At 41.1% G+C, this 23,359-nt stretch overlaps 1 protein-coding gene across 1 annotated transcript; it reads left to right on the top strand.

Moving 5' to 3' along the window:
- Positions 1 to 1,538: 1,538 nt before the first annotated feature.
- Positions 1,539 to 22,275, top strand: lman1 (lectin, mannose-binding, 1). The gene is made up of 13 exons (XM_063211354.1): positions 1,539 to 1,758; positions 4,041 to 4,195; positions 6,412 to 6,519; positions 7,245 to 7,306; positions 7,916 to 8,015; positions 8,314 to 8,437; positions 8,996 to 9,054; positions 9,536 to 9,668; positions 10,707 to 10,888; positions 11,307 to 11,377; positions 15,062 to 15,230; positions 17,857 to 17,978; positions 21,672 to 22,275. Exons 1-13 carry the CDS (start codon positions 1,551 to 1,553, stop codon positions 21,706 to 21,708), a joined length of 1,530 nt encoding a protein of 509 aa, XP_063067424.1. The 5' UTR covers positions 1,539 to 1,550; the 3' UTR covers positions 21,709 to 22,275.
- Positions 22,276 to 23,359: the final 1,084 nt, after the last annotated feature.

Consider the following 23,359-nt stretch of genomic DNA (forward strand, 5'->3'; position numbering starts at 1 on the left):
GGCTGAAGTGGCCGACCCCAGCAGGACAGGCCTAGGGAGCAGGGGGGAGCCCTGGGGGGTGCCCTGGTGCATGGGTATCCCCCATTAAGAACCCAGGGGCCACCCTCTAGGAGCCTGGAAAGTGATTGTGAGGGGGGATTGTCATGAGCCCCCACCACCTACTGGGGACTGTGAGGCCCTGCTTATGAAAAAGACACCTTTAGCAGCCAGGGACTATAGCAAAACAATCTGAGAGCTGCATTGCATAGTCCTATAGTGACTGTGACCTATAGTGTGCGTGTGTGTGTGTGTGTGTGTGTGTGTGTGTGTGTGTGTGTGTGTGTGTGTGTGTGTGTGTGTGTGTGTGTGTGTGTGTGTGTGTGTGTGTGTGTGTGTGTGTGTGTGTGTGTGTGTGCACGTGTGCGTGTGCGTGTGTGTGCATGGGCTGTGTCACAAAAAAGGGCCCATTTAGACCGTAATTATAGGGTCAGAAGCAGGGGGGAAAAGAAAGCTACTAAGATGAGAGAGAGAGAGAGAGAGAGAGAGAGAGAGAGAGAGAGAGAGAGAGAGAGAGAGAGAGAGAGAGAGAGAGAGAGAGAGAGAGAGAGAAAGAGAGAGAGAGAGAGAGAGAGCGAGAGGAGGCCGGGCTTGGGCTTGGGCTTGAGCTGGGTCGTCACCATGCAAACCCAAGACAAAATGTATGCCCTCCTCTCCTGTGAGAGACATGGTGGTCTCCTTAGCAACCATCCTCTGAGTACAGTGGTGAAGGCTTTGGTCTGACCTGACGCACACGGTCAGAGGGATGAGGGACGACCTTACGTGACCTACAGGAACTTTACATCCAACGTAACTGGTCGAAGGAAGATGCTTAATTAATACTACACAAACTTACAAGTCAGTATAGGCCTAGGCCTACTTAAATTTTCAGAATTAAAAGGATACATTCTATCTGTATTTGCGAATCGATGCAGGATGACTTGTCCCCTGGTGCATATTTTACATCTTGGGCAATGCTAAAATATCTATTTGCACCACAAAGAAAAACAGAATTGAGCAAGACTGTGATGATACTCTGGTCACTTTTGTGAGCCTGGTTAAAGTAAGAATGCAAATGGAGTTTAATTTCTATCAGCCTATTCAAAATGTTGATGCTTTTGAATATTTATGGTGTCATAGAGCTTTGCCCTCAGTGGCTGATGGAAAACTGACATTTGCACGATGTTTAGAATGATTATTATTATTAGGCCTATTGTTATTATTATTATTATTATAGGCCACCTACGTTTGTGTAGTGTGGTAGCCTACATGATGTTATTGGCCTACCTTTGTAAAGAATGTAAATATAATAAATGTTATACTGTATGCCTACCGGTATATATCTATAAATTCTCTCCCTCTGTCTCTCTCTCAGACGCAAGCAAGAGGTAGAAGCACACGCACGCACGCAAACAAGAAAACACCAGCGAACAGCATCTGTCAGATTTTCAACCAATCAGAAAGCGCCCTGTTGGCCCTACAGGCATTCCCGTCATCCTCTTGATCCAACGCTACGTCAGCAGTGCAACCGAAAGATGGCGGTGTCCATAGCCAAGTGCCTGACTGCTGATGTGTATTTATTAATAGTATCTATATTGTTACGCTGTATTTATGCCGAAATCGCTACAGGTTCGTCGACAGGCGGGGATACGCCGCACCGACGATTTGAATACAAGTATAGTTTCAAAGGACCGCACTTGTCTCAAAGCGACGGCAGCGTACCGTTTTGGGTTCACACTGGAAGTAAGTTTGTGTCTGCTAGCCAAACCTGCCGCTCTGTCACCGTTATGTCTGCCTGCGGGCTTGACTTTCTGGGTTTGCCCCAACTAAATGATAAAGATACGGTGAAGCTACGCGCATTGTCTGAATGCTGTATTGGGGAGATTTTAGCAATATCAGACGACAATTAAGTTATCTCACTTGCAAGTAAGCTATGATAGACCTGGAGACATGCCAGCATCATCATAGACAGAGACGTGTCATAACAAGCAGCTGTGGTTTTGGCTTGATGATGTGGTAGAACTAGAACCCTGGTTGCTGTCTTGCTCTTGCATGTCAGGTCAAGTCATCTCTCCTTCCTGTCAGGGACTCTGGGGAAATCAGTGTAGATGAGATGCCAGAACTGTTAAATGTAATGCACAGCTGTTATTGTGATACAGCTGCAACCTAGTGCCCATTGCAAGCCACTATTTAAAAGGGGAGCACCACAACTGTGCCTGCATTTACAAAATACTTGTGCAACTTCTCTGACAAGTCGGCTGTGTCCTGGCTCAGCTGTGGAAATTGTGTGTAATGATTTTTGCCAGCAGAATAGGGCTAGGCACCAAATGCCCCTGTGAACTTTCTTTAGCTGATAGTCTAATAGGTGAACTCTCATATCTTGCCACATGCTGTCCACAGATTAGCAAACAAATCCCTGTCATTTTGGAACGTGTCCAAGTTTTTTCTAGTCACTCAGGCCAATTGATTGTGCAGTGCAGGTCATTGTTCCAGACCCAGTTTCTCTGTGCCAGTAGCTAACACAGTGCACACACATTTCTACTTGTTCCTTTTCTGATATGCTATCCAGTTAGGTACTAAAAACAATAAACATAAAATCTATGTTGATAGGGCTTCCCTATCCTTCTATGATGGGGATTCCCTGTTTCGGGTGCTGTCATTGTCAAGGCCGTGGACATGTTGTAACGGTAGCTTGTAGGCCTACTGCCCTGCTAAGCCACAGTACCTCAACGACACAGAAACTGGAGCTTGGCCTACGGCCTCCGGTTTCATGATCAAATGATCTAGCACAGGGGTGGGGAACTTGTGTCTCGGGGGCCGTTTCCGTTTTCTGCGGCCCTCGATGTAATATTAATGTTATGCAGCTTCACTTGAAATATGACATTTTGTAATGGAATCTTAGAAAATACATTTGCAATACAATTAAGTTACATGCAGAGGACCTAGAGAAGGTGGAGCCTGTTTTAAAGGTGGCTGCCTTCAATATAGCGGATAGCAATGGCTATCCTAGATGATAGCCGACACCCTTTGCATAGTGAGTTCCAGTACCTCCCCTCTGGACGGAGGCTGGTAGTTCCTGGTTGCAGAACCAATAGGTTCAAAAGCAGTTTTGTCCCAGCTGCAATTACTTTGCTAAACAAGATGTAAAATAAAATAAAAAATGTATTTGTAAAAATGCTCTTTGCACTTTAGCTGCACCAGGAGTGTGGTGTCACTTCTGCTATGGTGCCCCCNCCCTCCCCTCCCCTCCCCCCCCCTCCCCTCCCCCCGTGTGTATATGTTGTATGTGTATTTTTCAGTCAAATGTCAAACATTTTTATTTATTTCCTTGTGAAGCCTACATGTGTTTTTTAGACTCCATGTTTATGTGTCATGTGTCTTGTGGTTCTGATGTAAGGACAGCCATCTTCTCTTTTATACTGCAAACCCCAGTTTACCTTCGGGTACCAATAAAGTTGAACTGAACTGATATAGGCCTAAAGTGGAATGGGAAATCCTGGTTTGTGTTCATAGTACGGCCCTCGGAGGACTTTTACGGCCCTTGGAGGAATTTGAAATGGCCCCTCGAATAAAAAAGGTTCCCCACCCCTGTAGCAGCACAACAACAGTGCTATAGCTATGTGTGGATGGCTCTGTCCTTCTTTGCTGCTTGGAAGTAAATGTGGCTTCTTGTGTAAGTAGATGGCAGGTTGTGCCAGACAGAACCTGAAAAGTACATGTCCTAGTGAGGTCATGAATGTGTGACCCAATAATCAATATTCTTCTGCCCTCAAGTGCACTCTTTAACTTTCATCAATGCAAAATACTTCAGTTCTTATGCAGCGTGCATGATCTTATATATTCAAATATATTCTCTTATTTTACAATAATATAGTATATATTTTCTGGATAATCCACAATGTATATTTTTCACCAATAATGAAACAAATACAGCCAGCAAGTTTGGCCTTCTGGTGTGGTTTTCTGTGAGACTATCTCTTCTCATCTGCCTGTTTACTTCCCTGCGTCTTCCCTGCTGTGTCCAGATGCGATCCCCAGTTCAGACCAGATCCGTATTACCCCCTCACTGCGGAGCCAGAAGGGCTCGGTGTGGACCAAGAACCCCATCAAGTTTGAGCACTGGGAGATGGAGGTTACCTTCCGAGTTTCTGGACGTGGGAGGATGGGAGCAGACGGACTGGTGTGTACCATTACCAGCAGTCATCTTGTATCTTGACATTGTGGCAGAATTCATTCTTTTGTTTTTTGATGAATGCTCAACCACACATACACACACACACCCTTATAATACAGTGTTCACTTCAAACCCAGTACACAAAGTGTTTTAGTGATATACGCGCACGGTGCGTTTGCGTTTGCGTGTGTGCGTGTTGTAAAGATCACCCTTTCTGGCCTCAGTTAAAGGGACACTGTGTGAGATGTTTAGTTGTTTATTTCCAGAATTCATGCTACCCATTCAATAATGTTACCTTTTTCATGAATACTTACCACCGCCATCAAATTCTAAGTATTCATTATGACTGGAAAAAATGCATTTTTCATACATGAAAAGGGGGATCTTCTCCATGGTCCTCCATTTTTAATTTCCAGAAATAGCCATTTTTAGCTGCACAAATGACTGTACTTGGCCCATTCTAGAAAATATTAGTTTATTATTTAGTTAACTTTCATGAAAAGATCAAATCTGGCAATAGGCAACATAGTTTCAATGAGCAGCATAGTTGCCCTTTTTTGACCATTTCCTGCACAGTGTCCCTTTAAGGTCACTGGCTGCTGCCCGACCCCTCCTCTGAGCTCTCACTTGGTGGACACACTTTGTGTGGATGTTTGTCTGTGTAGCTCAGTAGTTCTCAACCGTTTTTAAATAAATGCAACGCCCCCCTTGGGATTAAAAAATAAAATAGACGAATGACAACTAAGCTCCGCTCCCTCTCAGCTGTATCCTTCTCAACTCCCCCCCTGGGGCTCCCAAACACCCCCGTTGAGAAACACTAGTGCTAGTAATAGGAATCATGTATCTGTTTACCTAATAGATCGGTTAACACGCTCAATGATACTTTATATAGCATATATTGCAACAATAAACCAAGAAGCTTTTTTACATCGTACCTGGCTGATTATATCCAATTTTCTGGGAAACACAGAGGACCTGTGGCCAAATTGTGTGCGTGTGCGTGTGCGTGTGTGTCCGTGTGCGTGTGCTTTGGTGTGTGTGTGTGTGTGTGTGTGTGTGTGTGTGTGTGTGTGTGTGTGTGTGTGTGTGTGTGTGTGTGCGTGTGCTTTGGTGTGTGTGTGTGTGTGTGTGTGTGCGACCCAAAGCACTTAAAAGTCTGGCTCCTGAATCCATATATCAGTTATTTTATCGGCGCACACCTTCTGGAGCATGTACTTTGAGCAACGAGACACAATATACTCTGAATACAGTAATTCAGTTGTACAAAGGTCAGGTTGAGGTTGATATAATAGATGTTGCTGTTACCACCATTTTAACAGTTTGTAACTGCGGAATTGATATTACAGTATATGCATACATTTGTAGAGCGAGAGCGATGATGTTGTTGGAGTCTGGAAGCAGCGTGGACCCTTTCAGGTTAAACTGGTCATGCAAGCAGATGATCTACAGCTTGATAAAACTGAAGGAAGTCGTAACGTGCCCTTATGCAACAACCACAATCTTATATTGCCGCCTCTGTCATAAAGTCGGTGATGGATAGAGATTGGCACTACCCACCACTACAGGTGGACAAATGCTGCTAAAATATGAATGGGGCAGATTGGTTTCAGAAGCAACATATCAATATGCTGTTGAGTGGCTGCTGGATTTCTACCATTTATGTCCATAAGAGACTTGTTTAATTATTTGATTGTGCCAATATCCATTTGGGTCATTTCACGTGGAATCAGACACTTTGGGACCCGACCGACACGGATTTCAATCATACTTGCTGTGCATGTTTAGTAGCAAGGTAGCACCCCCGAACTGCATTTTTGTGAATCTGACACCAATATTAAGGGAGAAGCAGACTTGCAAAGGTTTACATGTGAGGGTAGGACACTATGCAGTCAGCCTTGATTATATCAGTCAGTGTAAGTCACAAAAGGATGTCTGAGGTATTGTTTGAAAGCTCTTTTCTGGCTCTACAAATTACTCAAACAGCATGGAATACAACAACCTTCAGAATATGAATTATGCCACATTGAAAAATTAAAAATTGAATATCAAAAAACGTATATTTTAAAATGGCTGGTTTCTTGTCTAAACATGTAAGCCTGTAAGTTCATAAGCAACACCTGAAAATGGGGTGTTTGGTTCTTTATTCATTTCAGAGACAATGCAAAATGTTTTGTTTAATATTTTATTTTACCTATTTTATGTTCACTTGTGTGTTCTACCAGGCGGTGTGGTACACAGCAGCCCAGGGCCTGACGGGGCCGGTGTACGGAGCAGCTGACCAGTGGAACGGAGTGGGCATCTTCTTCGACTCCTTCGACAACGATGGGAAGGTAACCACCTCTTTCTTTTTTCTTTAATATATTTCCTCTCCTTTAAAATCCCAGGACAGGAAAGAGTGACAGGAAAGTGAGTAGGAGAGAGGGATGAAGGTTTAGTTCTTGTCAATGTGTAGACCCTTAACACACGTCGTTCCAGTAGTGACTACTAGAACGTTGTAATAGTCACTGAAAAACTTAACTACCATAGTACTACTCCACTGTGATAGTGCACAGGGCCTTAAGTAGTACATTACGACTTGGTCATTGACATTCTGGTAACAGCTAATTTATAACAGGGGCTGTGTTGTAAGGGTTAAATAATATTTCTAATTCTAATATTTCTGCTCCAATCTGTGGTTTTAAATGAGCCACAATAATGCCATTTTGGCTTGGGTGGTAGATTTTGTTTTTTTTATTGTTGTTTTATTATTACCGTATGTTGTTTTGCTGGTTGTTTACTTGTGTACAGAGATGGGGGTATGATGACGTGTCATGGCAAAAAGCAAAAATTGTTTATCTTTTAGGCAAAGTTCAGTCAGAAAACAATGTGATTATGGGGCATTATTTAATAATGTCAACAACACAATGGAAGGTCACTGTACAATATAAAATCTTAATCATCCTCCTCACTGTATGAAAAAAGGTGAGGAAATACTGTAATAACAAATAAGAGATTAATCTTCCTATCTCTCTTGTGTCTCCCTACACTGTCTTCTGTGACAACAAATGACGTGTAGAAAAATAACCCGGCTGTCATCGTGGTGGGAAACAATGGGAACCTTGTTTACGACCATCAGAAGTAAGTAAAGTAAAGCTTTCCTCCTTAATGATGACGACAACAACACCACTGTAATTTTCACAACTTAAAGAAGATTAGAAAATATGATTATATCTGCTGAGGGTGGGAGGGAGGTGGAGAAGGGAGGAGGGATGCTACAGGAAGAGAGGCTGGGAGGGGAAGGAGGGGGTGGGATTATAATCCTGTGTTTGTCCTAATCTGTGTGAGGCAGTGAAAGCATTAAATCACTTCCACTACCACTGGCCTGCTGAGGACACCAGCCGGCCATACTGTCCATTCAAAAGAGACTTCACTCAACATGAATATGTGGACTTCCTGTTTTAACACAACATCTCACGCCTTTCAATTAAAATGCAGCAATTTAATGTCTTGGGTGTATTACGTCTTGTATAGTTTCTTTCTTAAGTGCCATCCTAAATGGATTCTGAGATTAATCAGACGTGTGTGTTATAAGGGCAAATATTATATTACTACTAGTAATAATAATAATCAACATTACAACAATAGCTAATGTTAATGATAATAATATAGATGATGATAATAATACAAAAATAATGTGTTATTATGGCACGTTTAATGCTTTTTTTATTTCATTTTATTTTTTTACAGTGATGGGACAACCCAGTCTTTGGGCACATGTCTAAGAGACTTCAGAAATAAACCCTACCCAGTCCGTGCCAAAATCACCTACTACCAGAAGACATTAACGGTAATGATGGTGACTTCTATGAATTCGCACTCCCTCCAAGCCCACTTTTCAGATGATTGTGATGACGCATTTTAGATGAGTAGGTCAGGTGTCAATGTCAAGAGTTAATGGATTGGACATTTATAAACTGTTTACTCAAGAAGACATCCATATCATTAAATTCCCAATCAAAACGGAAAACGACAAACCAGCAAATCGTTTCTTTGTCACGTTACATTTTAACGATGAGTTACAAAATCCACAGAAGCCCTGATTTATTTTCAAAGAGGCATTTTGTTTTGTTTTGTTTTTTTGTCAGGTTATGATCAACAACGGTTTCACGCCAAACAAGGATGACTACGAGTTCTGTGCCAAAGTGGAGAACATGATAATCCCTGCTGAGGGCTTCTTCGGGATCTCAGCAGCCACCGGAGGGCTAGCAGGTGGGAAGATGATGGATGGATGGATGGATGGATGGATGGATGAGGGAGGGAGGAAGGGATGGCTGTAAGGATAGAGAGATAGATTGTGGCCAGAGTAGGTATTGCAACTATGCTGCTCATTGCAACTGTGCTGCCTATTCCTAAATATGATCTTTTCATGAATATTTACTAAGTAATACGCTAATATGACTACTGGTATGACTAAAGAACAGTTTTGCAGCTGAAATGTCTACTACTGGGAATTCAAATTGACAAAGATGGAGAAGATCCACCTTTTCATGAATGAAAAGGGTAATTTTCCCAGTCATAATGAATACGTTTTGTGTAAGAATTTGATGGTGGTGGTAAGTGTTTGCGAAAAGGGTAACATTTGTGAATGAGCAACATGAATTCTGGAAATAAACTACTAAAAATATTACATACTAAATCTGAGATCAAAGTAATCAATAACTAAATGTAACATTTTATTTTTTAGTTTCATTTAATATGAAGGAGCTGTCTGTAGAATACACGGTCCTCTTCTAACCTTATGTTGATCATATTCCTTTTTCTCCCTAGACGATCACGATGTTCTTTCCTTCCTCACGTTCAGGCTAACAGAGCCAGGCCAAGAACCGGTGAGTCTCCACTTATCACAGCAGCACTTCTCACAAAACAAGTCACAGTATGAAGAAATTAACGGGTATACAGGTGACTGTCTTGGTGTGTTTTTGTGCATCTTTGGATTTCTGAGATTGAAGTCGTTGGTAAAGTAGGTAGTAGTTGAAGTAAGGTAACTGCTGCTCTGAATATGTTTGAGTAGTGTGTGTGGTTGAGGCTTGTAGTAGTAGAGTAGTAGAGTAGAGTAATTGATTTATTAGAATTATTGAGGGGGGAGGATTCAGGTGTCAAGTAGCTTACATAAATACACATAGTGCCCCCAAGGGCAATTCAAGACACACATAACACAGGTAATATCAGGGAGGGGGCGAGGGGCATGTCACTAGTCACAGTGCGTATGGTTAAGGTTAGGGGGTTGGGTCATTACAACACTCGCACACACAGCCCAGGTTAAAGTTTGACACTTTCTCTCTCTTGTCTCCTCTCTCTGGGTGGCAGCCACAAGAGGAGCAGGAGATGCCGAAAGAGGAGAAGGACAAGTACGAGGAGGAGTTCCTGAACTTCCAGCAGGAGCTGGACAAGAAGAAAGAAGAGTTCCAGAAGGAGCACCCCGACGTGCAGGGAGAACCCAGTGAGTAGCCTGGCAAGCCAGACTAAATGGGAGATTAAATGTCAATATTTAGTCTGCGCCCGATCAATGAGACATTGGAAGATTGTTGATGGGAACAACCTGTTGTTTTTCAAACCGTGTCTGTGCCTATAGGCAAATACTGTGACCAAAAACCCTGCCCGATTTGCATCCAAATATTCAAAACAAATCTTCTGCGTTGTGATTTGTCCGCCAGTTTCAGGGCCTGGGGCATTGTCTGAGGCTAGACCCACTCGCAGGCAATAATAATTTTGTCCACTGGCAGGAAGGGCTAGTTTACTAGGCTACCCAGTGAGTACAGCTTCCCTCTGTGGGTCATTATACATTACATTATACTACACATTACACTTAGCTGACACTTTAATCCAAAGCTATTTAGAGATATTACAGGGTATTGATTACAGTCCCTGGAGCAGTGTGGGGATAGGTGCCTTGCTCAAGGGCACTACAGTCATACCAGATTAGTAAGGGTGGGATTGAATCTGCCACCCATTTGATTTACCTGTACAGTCCAACTGTCTAATCATTACACCACGACTGCCCCCAACTTCCATGTAAATTCAGACAGTTGTTTTTACTGAATCTTGGTATGCTTTTCAAGTGACAAGGTAGAACCCCATAACTGTAATTTGCACGAATCTAGGACCATTATTAAGAGAGAGGCCAACTAAGAAAGTCTGAAGTAGGTGGGCAGCACACCATACATTCATCCTCTGTAAGTGGCATATCCCATACCCCCCTCCTGAGTCTCCACTCTCTGCTTCCACCCCTCTCCCAGAGAGAGTAGAGAGAGAGAGAGAGAGGTTCCATTGGCCCATTGTTTCCGGGTTCTATTATTGCAAGGGGGAGGTGGGTGAAATCCCCCTTTAGGCAGACCTAAGGACTGTTCTATTCAATGCTAGGAGCATTATGACACGTCCCTTTAGGCAGACCGGAACCTGGTCACATTAGGTGCCCATAGCAACCTATTACAATGGCATATCTCTATATACTTAAAGAATCTCTGCCTCTCCTCTCCAGTTGAGGACCTGTATGAGACTGTGAACGACCGAGAGATCCGCCAGGTGTTTGAGGGCCAGAACCAGATCCACCTGGAGATCAAGCAGCTGAACAGGCAGCTGGCCATGATCCTGGACGAGCAGAGGAGATACGTCAGCGTCCTCACCGAGGAGATGACCAAGCGCAGCACCCAGTCTGGACAGGTATGAGGAAGACTAGGGCCCTTTCTACAGATCCACATACAGTAAGAATGAGGGGGATTCATTTGGAATCATTTCCTGTCTCTCCTCTACTGTCCTGTCAAAATAAAGGCAAAAAGGCCCCGCAAAAAAATGTACAGTGCAGGCCAAAGGTTTGGACACACCTTCACATTCAATGCATTCTTTATTTTCGGGACAATTTATTTACAGTACATTTTAGATTCTCACTGAAGGCATCAAAACTGTTTTGATGAGATGAGACAATGAATCTTCTATGTACTGAAAATAAAGAGAACGCACAGAATAGGAGTAAGTGTGTCCAAACTTTACGCCTCTACTGCATATGGTGTCACCACCTCAAATATTTAGAAACAAATATCACTTCATTTCTGGGGTCTTATTCTTGGGTCTTCTGCTTAAGGTCCCCAATCAGGACATCGACTCTCTTATCGCAATGCAGCGGGATGTTCTCAACAGCCTGAATGATGTAAAGTGAGTATGCCCACACACACACACACACACACACACACACACACACACACACACACACACACACACACACACACACACACACACACACACACACACACACACACCACATAAATACACATGATTGTGCACATGCTGAGGTCCAGATGGTCGTGATGAAGGGCACGAAGGCCTAATTTCACCGTTTGTATGCCGACTGGGCAAATCCAGGGCAATAAAGCGTCCAATCTGAGTGGTAAGCCCCTCTTGTAAATCTGTGTAAAGCAGCCCAGTTTAGAGGTGAGGAGACGCGTGGCCCATTATCAAGCCTCTTTGCTCATTTCCTTTCCACCGCTGTGAGCCATCTGACATGGAGTGAGGTTGAGGGGGGCGGTTGGTGGTGGGGGGATTGACTTTTGGTGTAATACCTATGGTTTAACACCGCTCGCACCCCAATCCCCCAAAATCCCCCCCCACCCGCTCCTTTCAGCATCGTCCTCCCCTCTCATTTAAAGACGAGACTCCCCACTGGGAGAGAGCAACCTTATCTGGCCCCTGAACCCTACCCCCTCCCTCCTTATAACCATTTTTGGAGATGGGGGGGGGTCTCTCTGTGAGTGAGTGCCCTCCCCTATGACTCGGTCATGAGACTATTGGGGCTACTGCCTTAGGCTAGAGAGTAGCCTTAGGAGGCATTACATCTATAATAATTAAAAAAACGCAATGAAATGACCGAGGTGTTTTCTCGACGGACGACTTAAGCCTAATACTGAGCCGGAGCCACACACGCTGATGATTAGTTTTTTTGTGTGTTTTTTTTTGGTGATGGCTCTTTTCTGACCCTCTCATGTTGAGAAGATGAGTGTAGCCTACTGGTTTGGTTAGGCTGAGGGGATAATACTACGTAGCTCTGAAGGTCTGAATGCTGTGATGAAACCTGGAAGCCGCAGTGAAGAGACCTGTTCACACTAAGCCTGATTATTACATTTTGGAGTATTTCTTTCTGACGTCAGCCACTTGTTTTCACGTTTACCAGCAATAACATATTTTGCTGTTGCGTGCCTCTATTGTTGTTTTTTTGGTGTTACCATACTCAGAAGAGGTGTCGACTTTGAAGTTTGATGAGACTATTATTTTAGATAATATGCAATATAATTTGGTGAGGATCAGACAGTTCTGTGCATTGGACATATTTGAACTCCATTAAAGCCAAGATAAGACTTTGTTTACATTCTGCACAGTTGACCCACATGTTGTAACATGCATGTTTGTACAACATACAATTTCCATAGTTTCCATAGTTAAGAAGCATGACATGCATTGATCAATGGCAGTTAAAACGTGGTTCTTTGAATCGTTTGTTTCTACTCTTGCACGTGTGTACCCCATCTCTCTCTCTGCACCTGTCTTTCTGTCACGATCTTCACCATCCTATCCACAATAGAACTGGTTGCTTGTGAGTGACAATCTGCATCATAAAGATGGATGCAGTGAGCAGTACTGGCATTAAGGCTCCCCCTTAAACACTTTGACATTTTAGCACCTCGTAGCATCTACAGCAGATGCCTTGAGTTAGCCTCTTTCCAGAATCTTGATTAAATAATCCAGTCCGTCTTTAGAGTTCACCTGCCAGGTCAACACTCTCCTCCACCCCTTTGCCCCATCTAATCCCATAGACATCTGCAAAAAGGCTCAAAGCGGAATATTGCTTGATGAAATCAGCGGAGACATTCATTACCAATCAGTGTACAAGAGCATGCTCTTTTTTCAGGACTGCTCAGCCTGCTGGTATTGTGAATTCGCCGAGATGCCAAATCTCTTTCCACCCCACACATGACTTACTTATTTAAGATGAGGGATGCGTATTATCCTATAGATTATGTAAAGCAACTGGGTCCTTAAACCCTGTGTTCTGGAAAGTGAATTAAAGATATTGACTTATCTCAGTCCGTCAGAAAAAATATATTACTCAAAACATGGGTTTTAGAACACTAAGTGGGTCATTCCTCGTAGATGAAGATTAGATGAAGGCTTTAACAAATGCTCACTTTGCTTCTCTGAGGAGATTTATGTCTAATAATCTTTTTTTGCCCTTATGAGAAATAAATTTCAGAAATTGCTGCCACTGGGTCCCTTGTGGCCTAAGCATCTGTAACGGGAAGAAAAGGTCAGCAGAGTAGCGGTTTTATTTTTTTCAATTTTACTTCCTCACGTGACCTTTCAAGCTCCTTTGAGAGTTTACTTTGTGTTTTCTATATCTTCTTGTTGTTCGTCGTGTCAGCACCTTATTAAATTAAAGGCGTGCGCACATCCTCCTCCATTACTCCAGGGAAGAAAAGGACACGTCTTGGAGCTGCGTGCCCTGAACGGATTACACAGCCTTTAAATACATCCTTTGCAGGCTGCATCAGACTTGGTCTGCATCTGATTGCTTTCTTGCTTGAGCTGGTCTCCAAGGGTCACTTTGCTTATGTCTCTCCAGTTTGTTTCATTTGTCAAACAACATTTTTTCTGTTTTGATTTAATTTTTGAAATCGCCTTATGAATCTCTGAAAGCGCCAGGGGAAAAAGTCAGTGGTTGTGTGTAATCAGGAAATATAATTTAATCGCTGATATGAGTCTGATTCTAAGTTGTGTTTATCCTTAACTGATTAAATATTATATCCTATGGGGCCCTAAGGCATATCCTATACTTGGAACTGACCAAGGTCGTTTAGGAGCTGAAAGTGCCATGAATGAACTTACAAGGCCTCTCAGTGATGGGTCATTTTAGGACAGCACTTTATCATATGTTTGGAGAGAGACAGAGGCCTATTCTTTGAAACAACTCCTTCAAGCAAACCAAAATCTCTCTCTTTTTTTTAAAGTGGATAGGTTGTGTTAATTTGAATGCAAAACTATTGTTTCAGTAGGCTGAGAGTGATGCATGTATTTTACGATTAGGAATACTTTGACAACCATGCTCCACATGCAATTATGGGGATCGGCCACTAGAGGCAGCAGCACCAACTTAGCTGCATTCACAGTACTATGCATAGGAATCTCTCTCCTCAGCAACAGAGTACCACTCAAAAGTCTGGCTACCAGCAGAGTGGTAGATTCTTATCGATCGTAAGTGTTTCAGCAAAAATATGAATACAATTTCATTGCTGCTTTAGTGACATTGAGTATTTTTCTTACTGAGTGAATATGTGATTATGTACACTTTTTTAATTGTATAGTTTTTTTTTGTCCGTCTTAGTCGCAGGCAACCAGGTGGCTTTTTAATCATAATTTGTCATTTATATGGGCTTTGTTTATAGTACAAGTAAAGGGTATGACGGGATCATGCAAACAGATGATAAACAATTGCACTAATGAAACTTGAAAAGAAGATTAAGGATTCAAGACTGATTGAAAACCCTTGGATGAAGTTGTGGCAAGTAATGTATGAAATCCAGTGGTTACAGTTGAAAAGTATTGGTCAGAGTAGCGTATAATAAATAAATACTTGTACTCTATACGGTACTGTGTGTGTGTGTCTGTCTGTCTGTCTGTCTGTCTGTCTGTTTGGAGTCAGAAGTTGTAGTGGGGGTGCTGGTGCTAAAGTTTTTTTATAATGATAACAACAATATTTTTTGTTTGTTAGTTTTTTATTTTATTTATTTGTGACATTTGTTTTCCTGGTATTAGTTATATTGATTGTTGCTTTATTTCTCTTGTCCACAGGACCTCTGTATCAACCGCCCTCAAGCAACAAGCCGACTCAGCCCAGCAGGTGCAGCATGCTACTGGGGGAGCACTCAGCAGCTACGAGACCATCCAGCACTTTAACGACATCAAGGAACACCTGCACGTGGTCAAGAGGAACGTCGAGCATATCATCCAGAAAAACCCAGTGAGGACTGAAACTTTGAGATTCGACTGTGAGGGGATTATATAAGAGGAAAAGGGGGTAAATCACCGCACAGTGGTCTTTGCTGAGAGTTTATTAGTTGAGCAACACATTTCAGGGATTCTTGAGAGATGGGACAAAACATGTCCAGGAGATAAAACTAATGTTTGTGCTTACAATGTAATTAAAAATTGCAACAAAATTAGCTGGAATGATGGAAGAAGAAGTTTTGTACACTAAAATATGATTTCATATTTATATAGTTTTATTTTTTTTATTTTACACGTTGCAGTGTGTCATCAGTACCTTCAAAACCCCATGTCCGAAAGCAAGATTTAGATTTTGACAATACCATAATAATTGGTTAAAATGAAATATACTGTAACAAACATCATAGCTTCTGTCATCAAGTATTTTGGATAATTAATCAAACTACATGTATGTACAATGCTGTATAAACCTTTTTATATACATTTTAAACTATTGAACATGTGTCCGGACTTTTAGTCAACACCGTAAGATTTTTTTAAAACACAAAAAAATCTACCATTATTGTGGTCAGTTCACACTCTTAAGCAGCCTGGTACTACTTCCTGTTTGGTATACATGCCATGGAGACACTGTTCTGTTAAGGTCACATTCAATATTTGATTTTATCAATGCATCTTTAGGAAGACCACCTATGTCACAACCATAATGTGTCAACACCATACTACATAAAAATAAGGGTTGTTTCAGTATTTTGTATAATAAAAGCTTAGAATAACTTTATCGGCAAGTCCTTAAGTGACTGCTGATGTAAAAGATTATTTTTTTTTTAGAAAATCACGTGTTATTATGAAAAGTAGGTTCATTTGTCAACTTCGTAAGAGTCAACTCCATAAGATTTTCTTATGGAGTTGACATGCAAAATCTTATGGAGTTGACAAATTCACCAAAAACTGCTCAATATGCTAATATGATATTCTTTTCAAATGTAGAAACAGGAGGAAAAGTTATTTTAGGACATTATATGTATATTAATGTGCATACAATGCATATAACTACATAATTTTTCGATATATGGACAAAAAAGTTAAAACTAAAGTTTAATTCAAAACAAATAAACTTTTTAAAAAGAGAAGCTTAAGAATATAACAAAACTACAAAATAAACTGTGAAAAAACATTTTGCACTAAATAGGCTCCAAAAATCAGACCAGTATGTCAACTCCGTCAGTTTTTCTGTCAACTCCGTAAGATTTTCCTCAGCACTTTCAGGTGTTTTTGTAATACTTTGGGGGGAAAGCTAATTCTTTAATCATTTTTTTTCGTTTAGGCAATAAAGGGTCATTAGATCTATACCACCATGTATTTTAACCACTTTAGGTGTTTTCCTCATGGTTGTAAAATAAAAGATAAAGTCTGAAAATGCCAATTTTTCGAACTCTGTGTGTTAATAACAGTCTTAAATTAAAATTTAAATATATGCATTACACATTATTGTACATCAAGGTAACTAAGTATCATTACAATTCAAATCAGAGCTAAAGATTCTTGTTGGACTATTATAATTATTCAATTATGTACTTTTCTTGTGTCTGACGGAGTTGACGAAAATCTAGGTGTGATGGTAAACATGTTAATTTGTTAAAAATGCCTTTTTACCTGGAGCCTGTATTTTTACATGCCTGGAAACTACACATCTTTATCTACATGAATATATAACCATTAACAACATATTCTGCATTTTCAAAATCAGGTTTTCAAAATGCGTTTTGTCCCATCTCTCAAGAATCCCTGATTTGCAAAATTATTCTTGTATATATTATTATTTATTACAATATGTTATTATGCATTTACCCCCCTTTTCTGTGGATAACTGTACACCGCCAGCACCTGGATACTGGTTATGCACAGGGACTCTGCTTTGAGATTATACTGTATAACAGGGGTTCCCAACCTTTTCCAACTTGGGGCCCACTCGAAATTGTCACAAATGTTCGGGGCCCACCTCTGACCCGATTACGAATAAGACTCACATGTTTCCAATAATGCTGAGTGTCCCATGACCCATTACAGAAAAGCTTACACACAAGAATATGTCACTATATGGGGACTTCCCCAGCCAAATCATGAGAATAAAATGAGAATATAATATAAGAATAGTAGAAGGTTAAGAAAACTCAGATGAAACTAAAAATTTCTCCACAGCAGCAACACACACCAAAATGTGCTTATAATTTTTAGAATATTATTTCAAAGCCCACTTGGTATACCTTCAGGGCCCACCAGTGGGCCCCGGCCCATAGGTTGAAAATCACTGCTGTATAAGATTCTGATCCAGCAGGTCATCCAGGTCATCTTCAGATAAAACAGTTTAATTGTGGGCAACTGGACTTGATTTGGACTTGAACTGTTCCTACATTGTGAAGGCTGGAATATACTTGTTGCAGGTCAGGCGTGCATGTGTATATTTCATGCAAGAATGCAATGCCCTGCGTGTTTTACGACCAGCAAACACATTCCAGTCCAGCAATGCAATTAACTTTTTTTAACTTGTTGATTTGGGTGGTTTTTTTAAAACATTTTCTTTGCATTGTGTGTGTGCACCTCGTTTGTTTAACCTTGTGTGTTGTCCTAACCTCCAGGGTCCCAGTGAAAAGGTGAAATGTCCAGAGTTCCCTCCTCTACCCTCCTGCCTGTCCACCACACACTTCATAGTGTTTGTGGTCATCCAGTCCCTCTTGTTCTTCGCATACGTCATGTACAAGTAAGACCACACATCAGTGTTTCTTTCTAACGTTCTATTACCAGTAGTTAGCCTGGCATTGCTACATTACTCCTGGGACGGATGTTTCAGACGGACATTATTCTTGTTGCCTGACAACCAGCCGATTGACCCAGTCGGCTCCTCTGGCCCGCCCATGAAACTGCATTGTTTTCCCCTCCGTATGCTCCACCCGTGGTCGTGCGGTGCCAATCACTGCCAGTTATTTGGCATATTGATAAGCCACTACATACAGTGGGTGGAGCAAACGTGCGGGAAATCGAGCAATTTCATGGGCGGGCCCACAGTTGCTGACTGGGTCTATCAGGGAAGGGAGGAGGGAAATGCACGTGTCAAACTTAAACAGAGTTCACTTATCATTATGTCTAACTGTTTAACTTAAACACTTAGGGGTTTCTTTTGCCTTAAAGGGACAGTTTGGTCAATTTCAACATGCAGTTGTAATGCTCACACTACCCTGGACTTGTCAGTGCCTGAGATTTTTTTTTCTTCTTCTTCAGCCGTTTCCAAGATCCTGGTCATTGTAATGGGGGCAGCTCTTTGTTTACATTTCAAAAAAACATTTTTATTTATTCCCAAAAACATCCAAAAGGTTATAAAACATCAGCAGACAACTAGCAAACAGCAGTACCTTTTGGGAAAATATTTGGAGTTGGCCTATGTTTCATTTTTTAAAAATGTAAACAAATGCTGCCCCCATTAGAATTGCTCATATCTCGGAAAGGGCTGACCCGAAAAATGTGGCATCACCGGGTACAAGTCAAGGGTAGCGTGAGCAATACAACTGCATGTTGAAATTGACCAAACTGTCCCTTTAAGACATGTAAAAGTTTTTATCTTTTACTTGACATGTTTCGACGGTGTTACCCTCTGATGAAGACGGAAGTAACACCGTCGAAACATGTCAGGTAAAAGATAAAAACGTTTACATGTCTGAAGGCAAAAGAAACCCCTGAGTGTTTAAGAGTTCACTTATCCTACCAGTAGTCATTTCTCAGTGGCAAGACCAATTGGGAAAAATCAGACACACATTTCAAACTTCAACGGTATTCAGCCCTCCCACCAGTAAACGTTTCTCAATTACCGTAGGCTGTTCCAGACCCTCTGTACGAATAAAATTAGTATCAGGCAAACATGTCATCATGCCAGAGCGTTAAGATAACATGCCGACTTGAATCGTCTATCGAGTTTGTGCATCACGCCTGCCTGTTAACTCGTGCATCACAACGCCCTGTGACCGGTTAAGTTTAGGCATGGTTTGGGTCAGGGCACAATTTGGATTGTTTTGCTATTCTTGGCAAGAGAAAAGCAGCAAAATATTGCTTTACTGACAGGTTCGGGTTAGGCATGGTTTTGGTCAGGGCACAGTAGAGCATTTTTGTGTTTAGCAACAGAAATTCGGCGCAGCAAAACTGTGCACTGTTAAAAACTGAGCACTGTCATGTCATGTGACAAAAGTGCTTTGCAGCGGCGTTGATGAGCACGACTTAACTTGCAAAGGTGTCACACCTCAACGCGGAATGCACTTGAATGAAATAAAAACACCTTGGTAACACTTTCTATGAAGCCCATATCTATAGCGCATTATGAGCGCATTTATAACAACTTATAATGTGCATCATTATTAGTCATAGTGCATCATGACAGTTATAATGCATTATAAGCCCCTTCACTGCCTGCAGTTTATAACCATTCACGAGCACTCAAAACATCCAAAGATTTATAATGCATTATAAGCTAGATTTATAGTTATTCATGACTGTTGATATACTCCATCATGAGGCGTTATAAGTGTAGTCATAATGCACAATAATTATGATGCGCATTATAAGTTGTTATGAATGTGCTCATAATGTGCTATAGATATGGGCTTCATAGAAAGTGTTACCAACACCTTTTCATAATGGCAGTCTGTATCAGGCCATGGTAGGACCAGGCTAACCTATACAGTACATGAGAGGTCAGGTGTCCATTTTAACAGTGAATCCCTTACATCAGGGGTGTCAAACTCAAATTGACAGAGGGTCAAAATCAAAATCTGGAGCGAAGTCGCGGGCCAAACTCAACATTTATTTTTTAAAATAGACTAAAATTCTGCATACATGTACTTCATAATCATAGCTAAATTTCACACGCACTCTTTCCCATCATATTTGTCAGTTCAAATGTGTCTGCACATCCTTTGACACCAAATTTCATGTTCATGTCTTGTTACACTACACCAGTGTTTCCCAACCACTGTGCCGCGGCACACTAGTGTGCCGTGAGAGATCGTCAAGTGTGCCGTGGAAAATTCTTGTTTTAAAAAAAAAAAAGAATTCATTCTTATCAGCAAATAATGCCTATATGTCATTATGTAGTGTCTGCTGTTGACTGGCGTCCTAATCATGTAATAATTCCTTATCACTAGGTGGCAGCAGGTAGCGAATAGCATTGTAGTAGCTGTCAAAAAAGGCAAATGCCGTGCCGTGAGCTCGAGTCAATACAAAGACAGTTACATTTCATTTGGATTTAGGTCAACCGGTAGGCTACTTGTACGTGGGATGCAACGGCACCGATTCCATTGTGCTTGGTATGTAAACGAAACACCCGTCACAAAACAAGAGTGCAGACTATTTTGTTGGCCTGCGTAAGCAAAAAGAGAACTAAGCAACATTTATGAGGGAAAAAGGTAAACGAGAGAACCTTAAAGCTAGCTACCACGTCTGAACTTGTAGCTAAATCAGAAAAGTCACAAAGTGGCAGAGACGCTAATATTACCTGCCTGCAAAGCCATTATAAATGAGATGCGTGGACCTGAAGCGGTTAAAGAAATAGCCGAAGTCCCACTCTCAAATAACACAATTTCCAGACATTGATGACATGTCTGCTGACATCGAAAGTGTGGTTTTGGAAAAGATCCGTATCCGTAAGAAATTTGCGTTGCAACTTGACGAGGCTGATATTAGTGGACATGCGCAACTCCTGGCCAATGTGCGTTTTGTGGATGGAGACGCAATCAGAGAAAGCGTTCAAGCGTTGAACTTGCAAGGCATAACAGAGATTGATATTAAACATGCCTATTCATATTGTAACAGTGAAATATTTCCTAAATACCATTGCTACTGTCAGAATAAGCATTATTTTCTGTATTCCTGCAAATAGAATGCTTTTGGACAGAATAACAATTTGTAAATAGTAGGCCTAGGCCTACTTTGAAGTTAATAGCTTCCTTAAGAAGGGACATGTTAAGTGCACTTTTTATTTGAAAGAGGAAATTTAAAAGATGATTAAAAAATACATTTTTGTGTTTATTTGATTGCTATTCAAGACACTTTTATAAAAATGACTATATTGTTAGGCGACTACTATAATTTGTTTTCATTATTTCATAATTTTTGGTTGGTGGTGTGCCGCGAGATTTTTTGAAGGGAAAAAGTGTGCCCTGGCTCAAAAAAGGTTGGGAAACACTGCACTACACATTAATGGTGTATGGGCCAACTGTAATACACATTTGAAATGGTCTCGCGGGCCAAATAAAATTACTCTGCGGGCCAAATTTGGCCCCCGGGCCTGAGTTTGACATCCCTGCCTTACATCATATTAAATTTGCCAGTTCAGTTAGTAGTTATACTTTGTTACACACATCTTATTGATTGTGGTATCTGATGTACATTTGTCTTTTGTCTTTTGCAGGAGTCAACAAGAAGCAGCCGCCAAGAAATTCTTTTGATATTTTGACCGCATTTCATTATTGACATTCAAGCACACATTATGGACATGAGGGAGTGTTCGTTTTTCGTTTGTTTGTTTTTTTTTTGTTTGTCTTTTTTTCTTTTATGTTAATTGCTGGTTTGTTTTGTTCATAAATGGTAAATTATTGTACTTGAAGACTGAAGTATTTTCGAAAAGAAAACATTGTTTGTTTTTTTTAAATCATGAGTTTTAATTTCCTTTGAAATGCACAGAGTGTGAATGGATAATTTTTGACATGAATGTGTGATCCTATGGATTTTCAGACAATTTAGATGTATTATATTCTTTCAAATATTGAGATGAAATGAACGGACATTCATACTCCCCCACTCAGTTATTTCCAGTGAGCTCTGCTTTCTATGCTCAAATGAATCACTGTCCCATCTCCAGCAGTGAAACCTGTGGTGAATGAAGCTTCCACGTGGAAGCCATATTGGAAAAAGATCACTATCACATGACGTGACCGAACATTCTGAATGTGTGTTTTGTATGACTGAAGTGTTTGAAAAAATAAGAACTATTTGCATAAACAGAACACAAACCAAAAAAATCAGTTTGTTTTACCTGTTTTGTTTGTCACGCCACACCTATACATTCTTAAGTGATGAAAACTCTGTTGGCTTCTTGCAACTGTGATCACGCAGCATGAAGTGCATAAAACAAAATTTGACCTCTCATCACAGCAGATTTAAAATTACCATGTGACAAGGTTACAGGTTCATACCCCATACCACCTACCCATGGCTGAATTACCCTTGTGCAAGGCACCTACCGTAATAGTACATTGCTCCAGGGACTGCAATCAATACCCTCTACATAAATAAATATATTTCTTTGGATAAGAGATGCCAGCTAAGAGACTATTGTCATGTAAAACCAGCCAACCAGGAATGACTAAATCATAAAATGACTGAAGACAGAACCGCTGACAGTTCTGACTGGGCCCGGGAGAGTCATCTGACTTTGGCTCAACTTTCATTTCATTCTTCCTCTAATACTGTAGCATATTGATAACATCATAGCTATCTATTATTTTTATATTCAGTACAGAATCCAGTGACTGGCTTTCACCTTAATTGCCAACCATCTCCACCCCTTTCCTTCAATCCACCATCTGACTGTACGGCGGATTACATGGCATAGTGCAGTGTAGCTCTGCCGCCAACAAATATGCTGCCACATCTGTTACCTGCTACACTTAAAATTCTCACACAATGTCAGACTTTTCACAGGCGCAGATATTTAATTCCTCCCATCTCTCTCTCTCTCTCTCTCTCTCTCTCTCTCTCTCTCTCTCTCTCTCTCTCTCTCTCTCTCTCTCTCTCTCTCTCTCTCGCCATCTCTGAAGCTGGATCTCTGGTAGTGGTAGTAGTAGTCCAGCAGACGTTAGCCAAACAAACTAGTAGTCAAGTAGAGGTTAATGAAAGTACAAATGACTGACACGGTTTCAAGCCTGCACATCTAACTGTCTAACCTGGGAGCAGTACCAAATAAGCACAGACAAGAAAAAAAAATATATACATTTTTGCCAGGATTTTTTTTCCCCCCACCTTCATTTTTATTTTTTGCACAATGACATTTCATTTCAATTTATTTATTTATCTATTTTATATTCTATTCATTAGGAG

The sequence above is a fragment of the Engraulis encrasicolus genome, chromosome 11 (assembly GCF_034702125.1).
Source record: "Engraulis encrasicolus isolate BLACKSEA-1 chromosome 11, IST_EnEncr_1.0, whole genome shotgun sequence".
NCBI classification, from domain to species: Eukaryota; Metazoa; Chordata; class Actinopteri; order Clupeiformes; family Engraulidae; genus Engraulis; species Engraulis encrasicolus.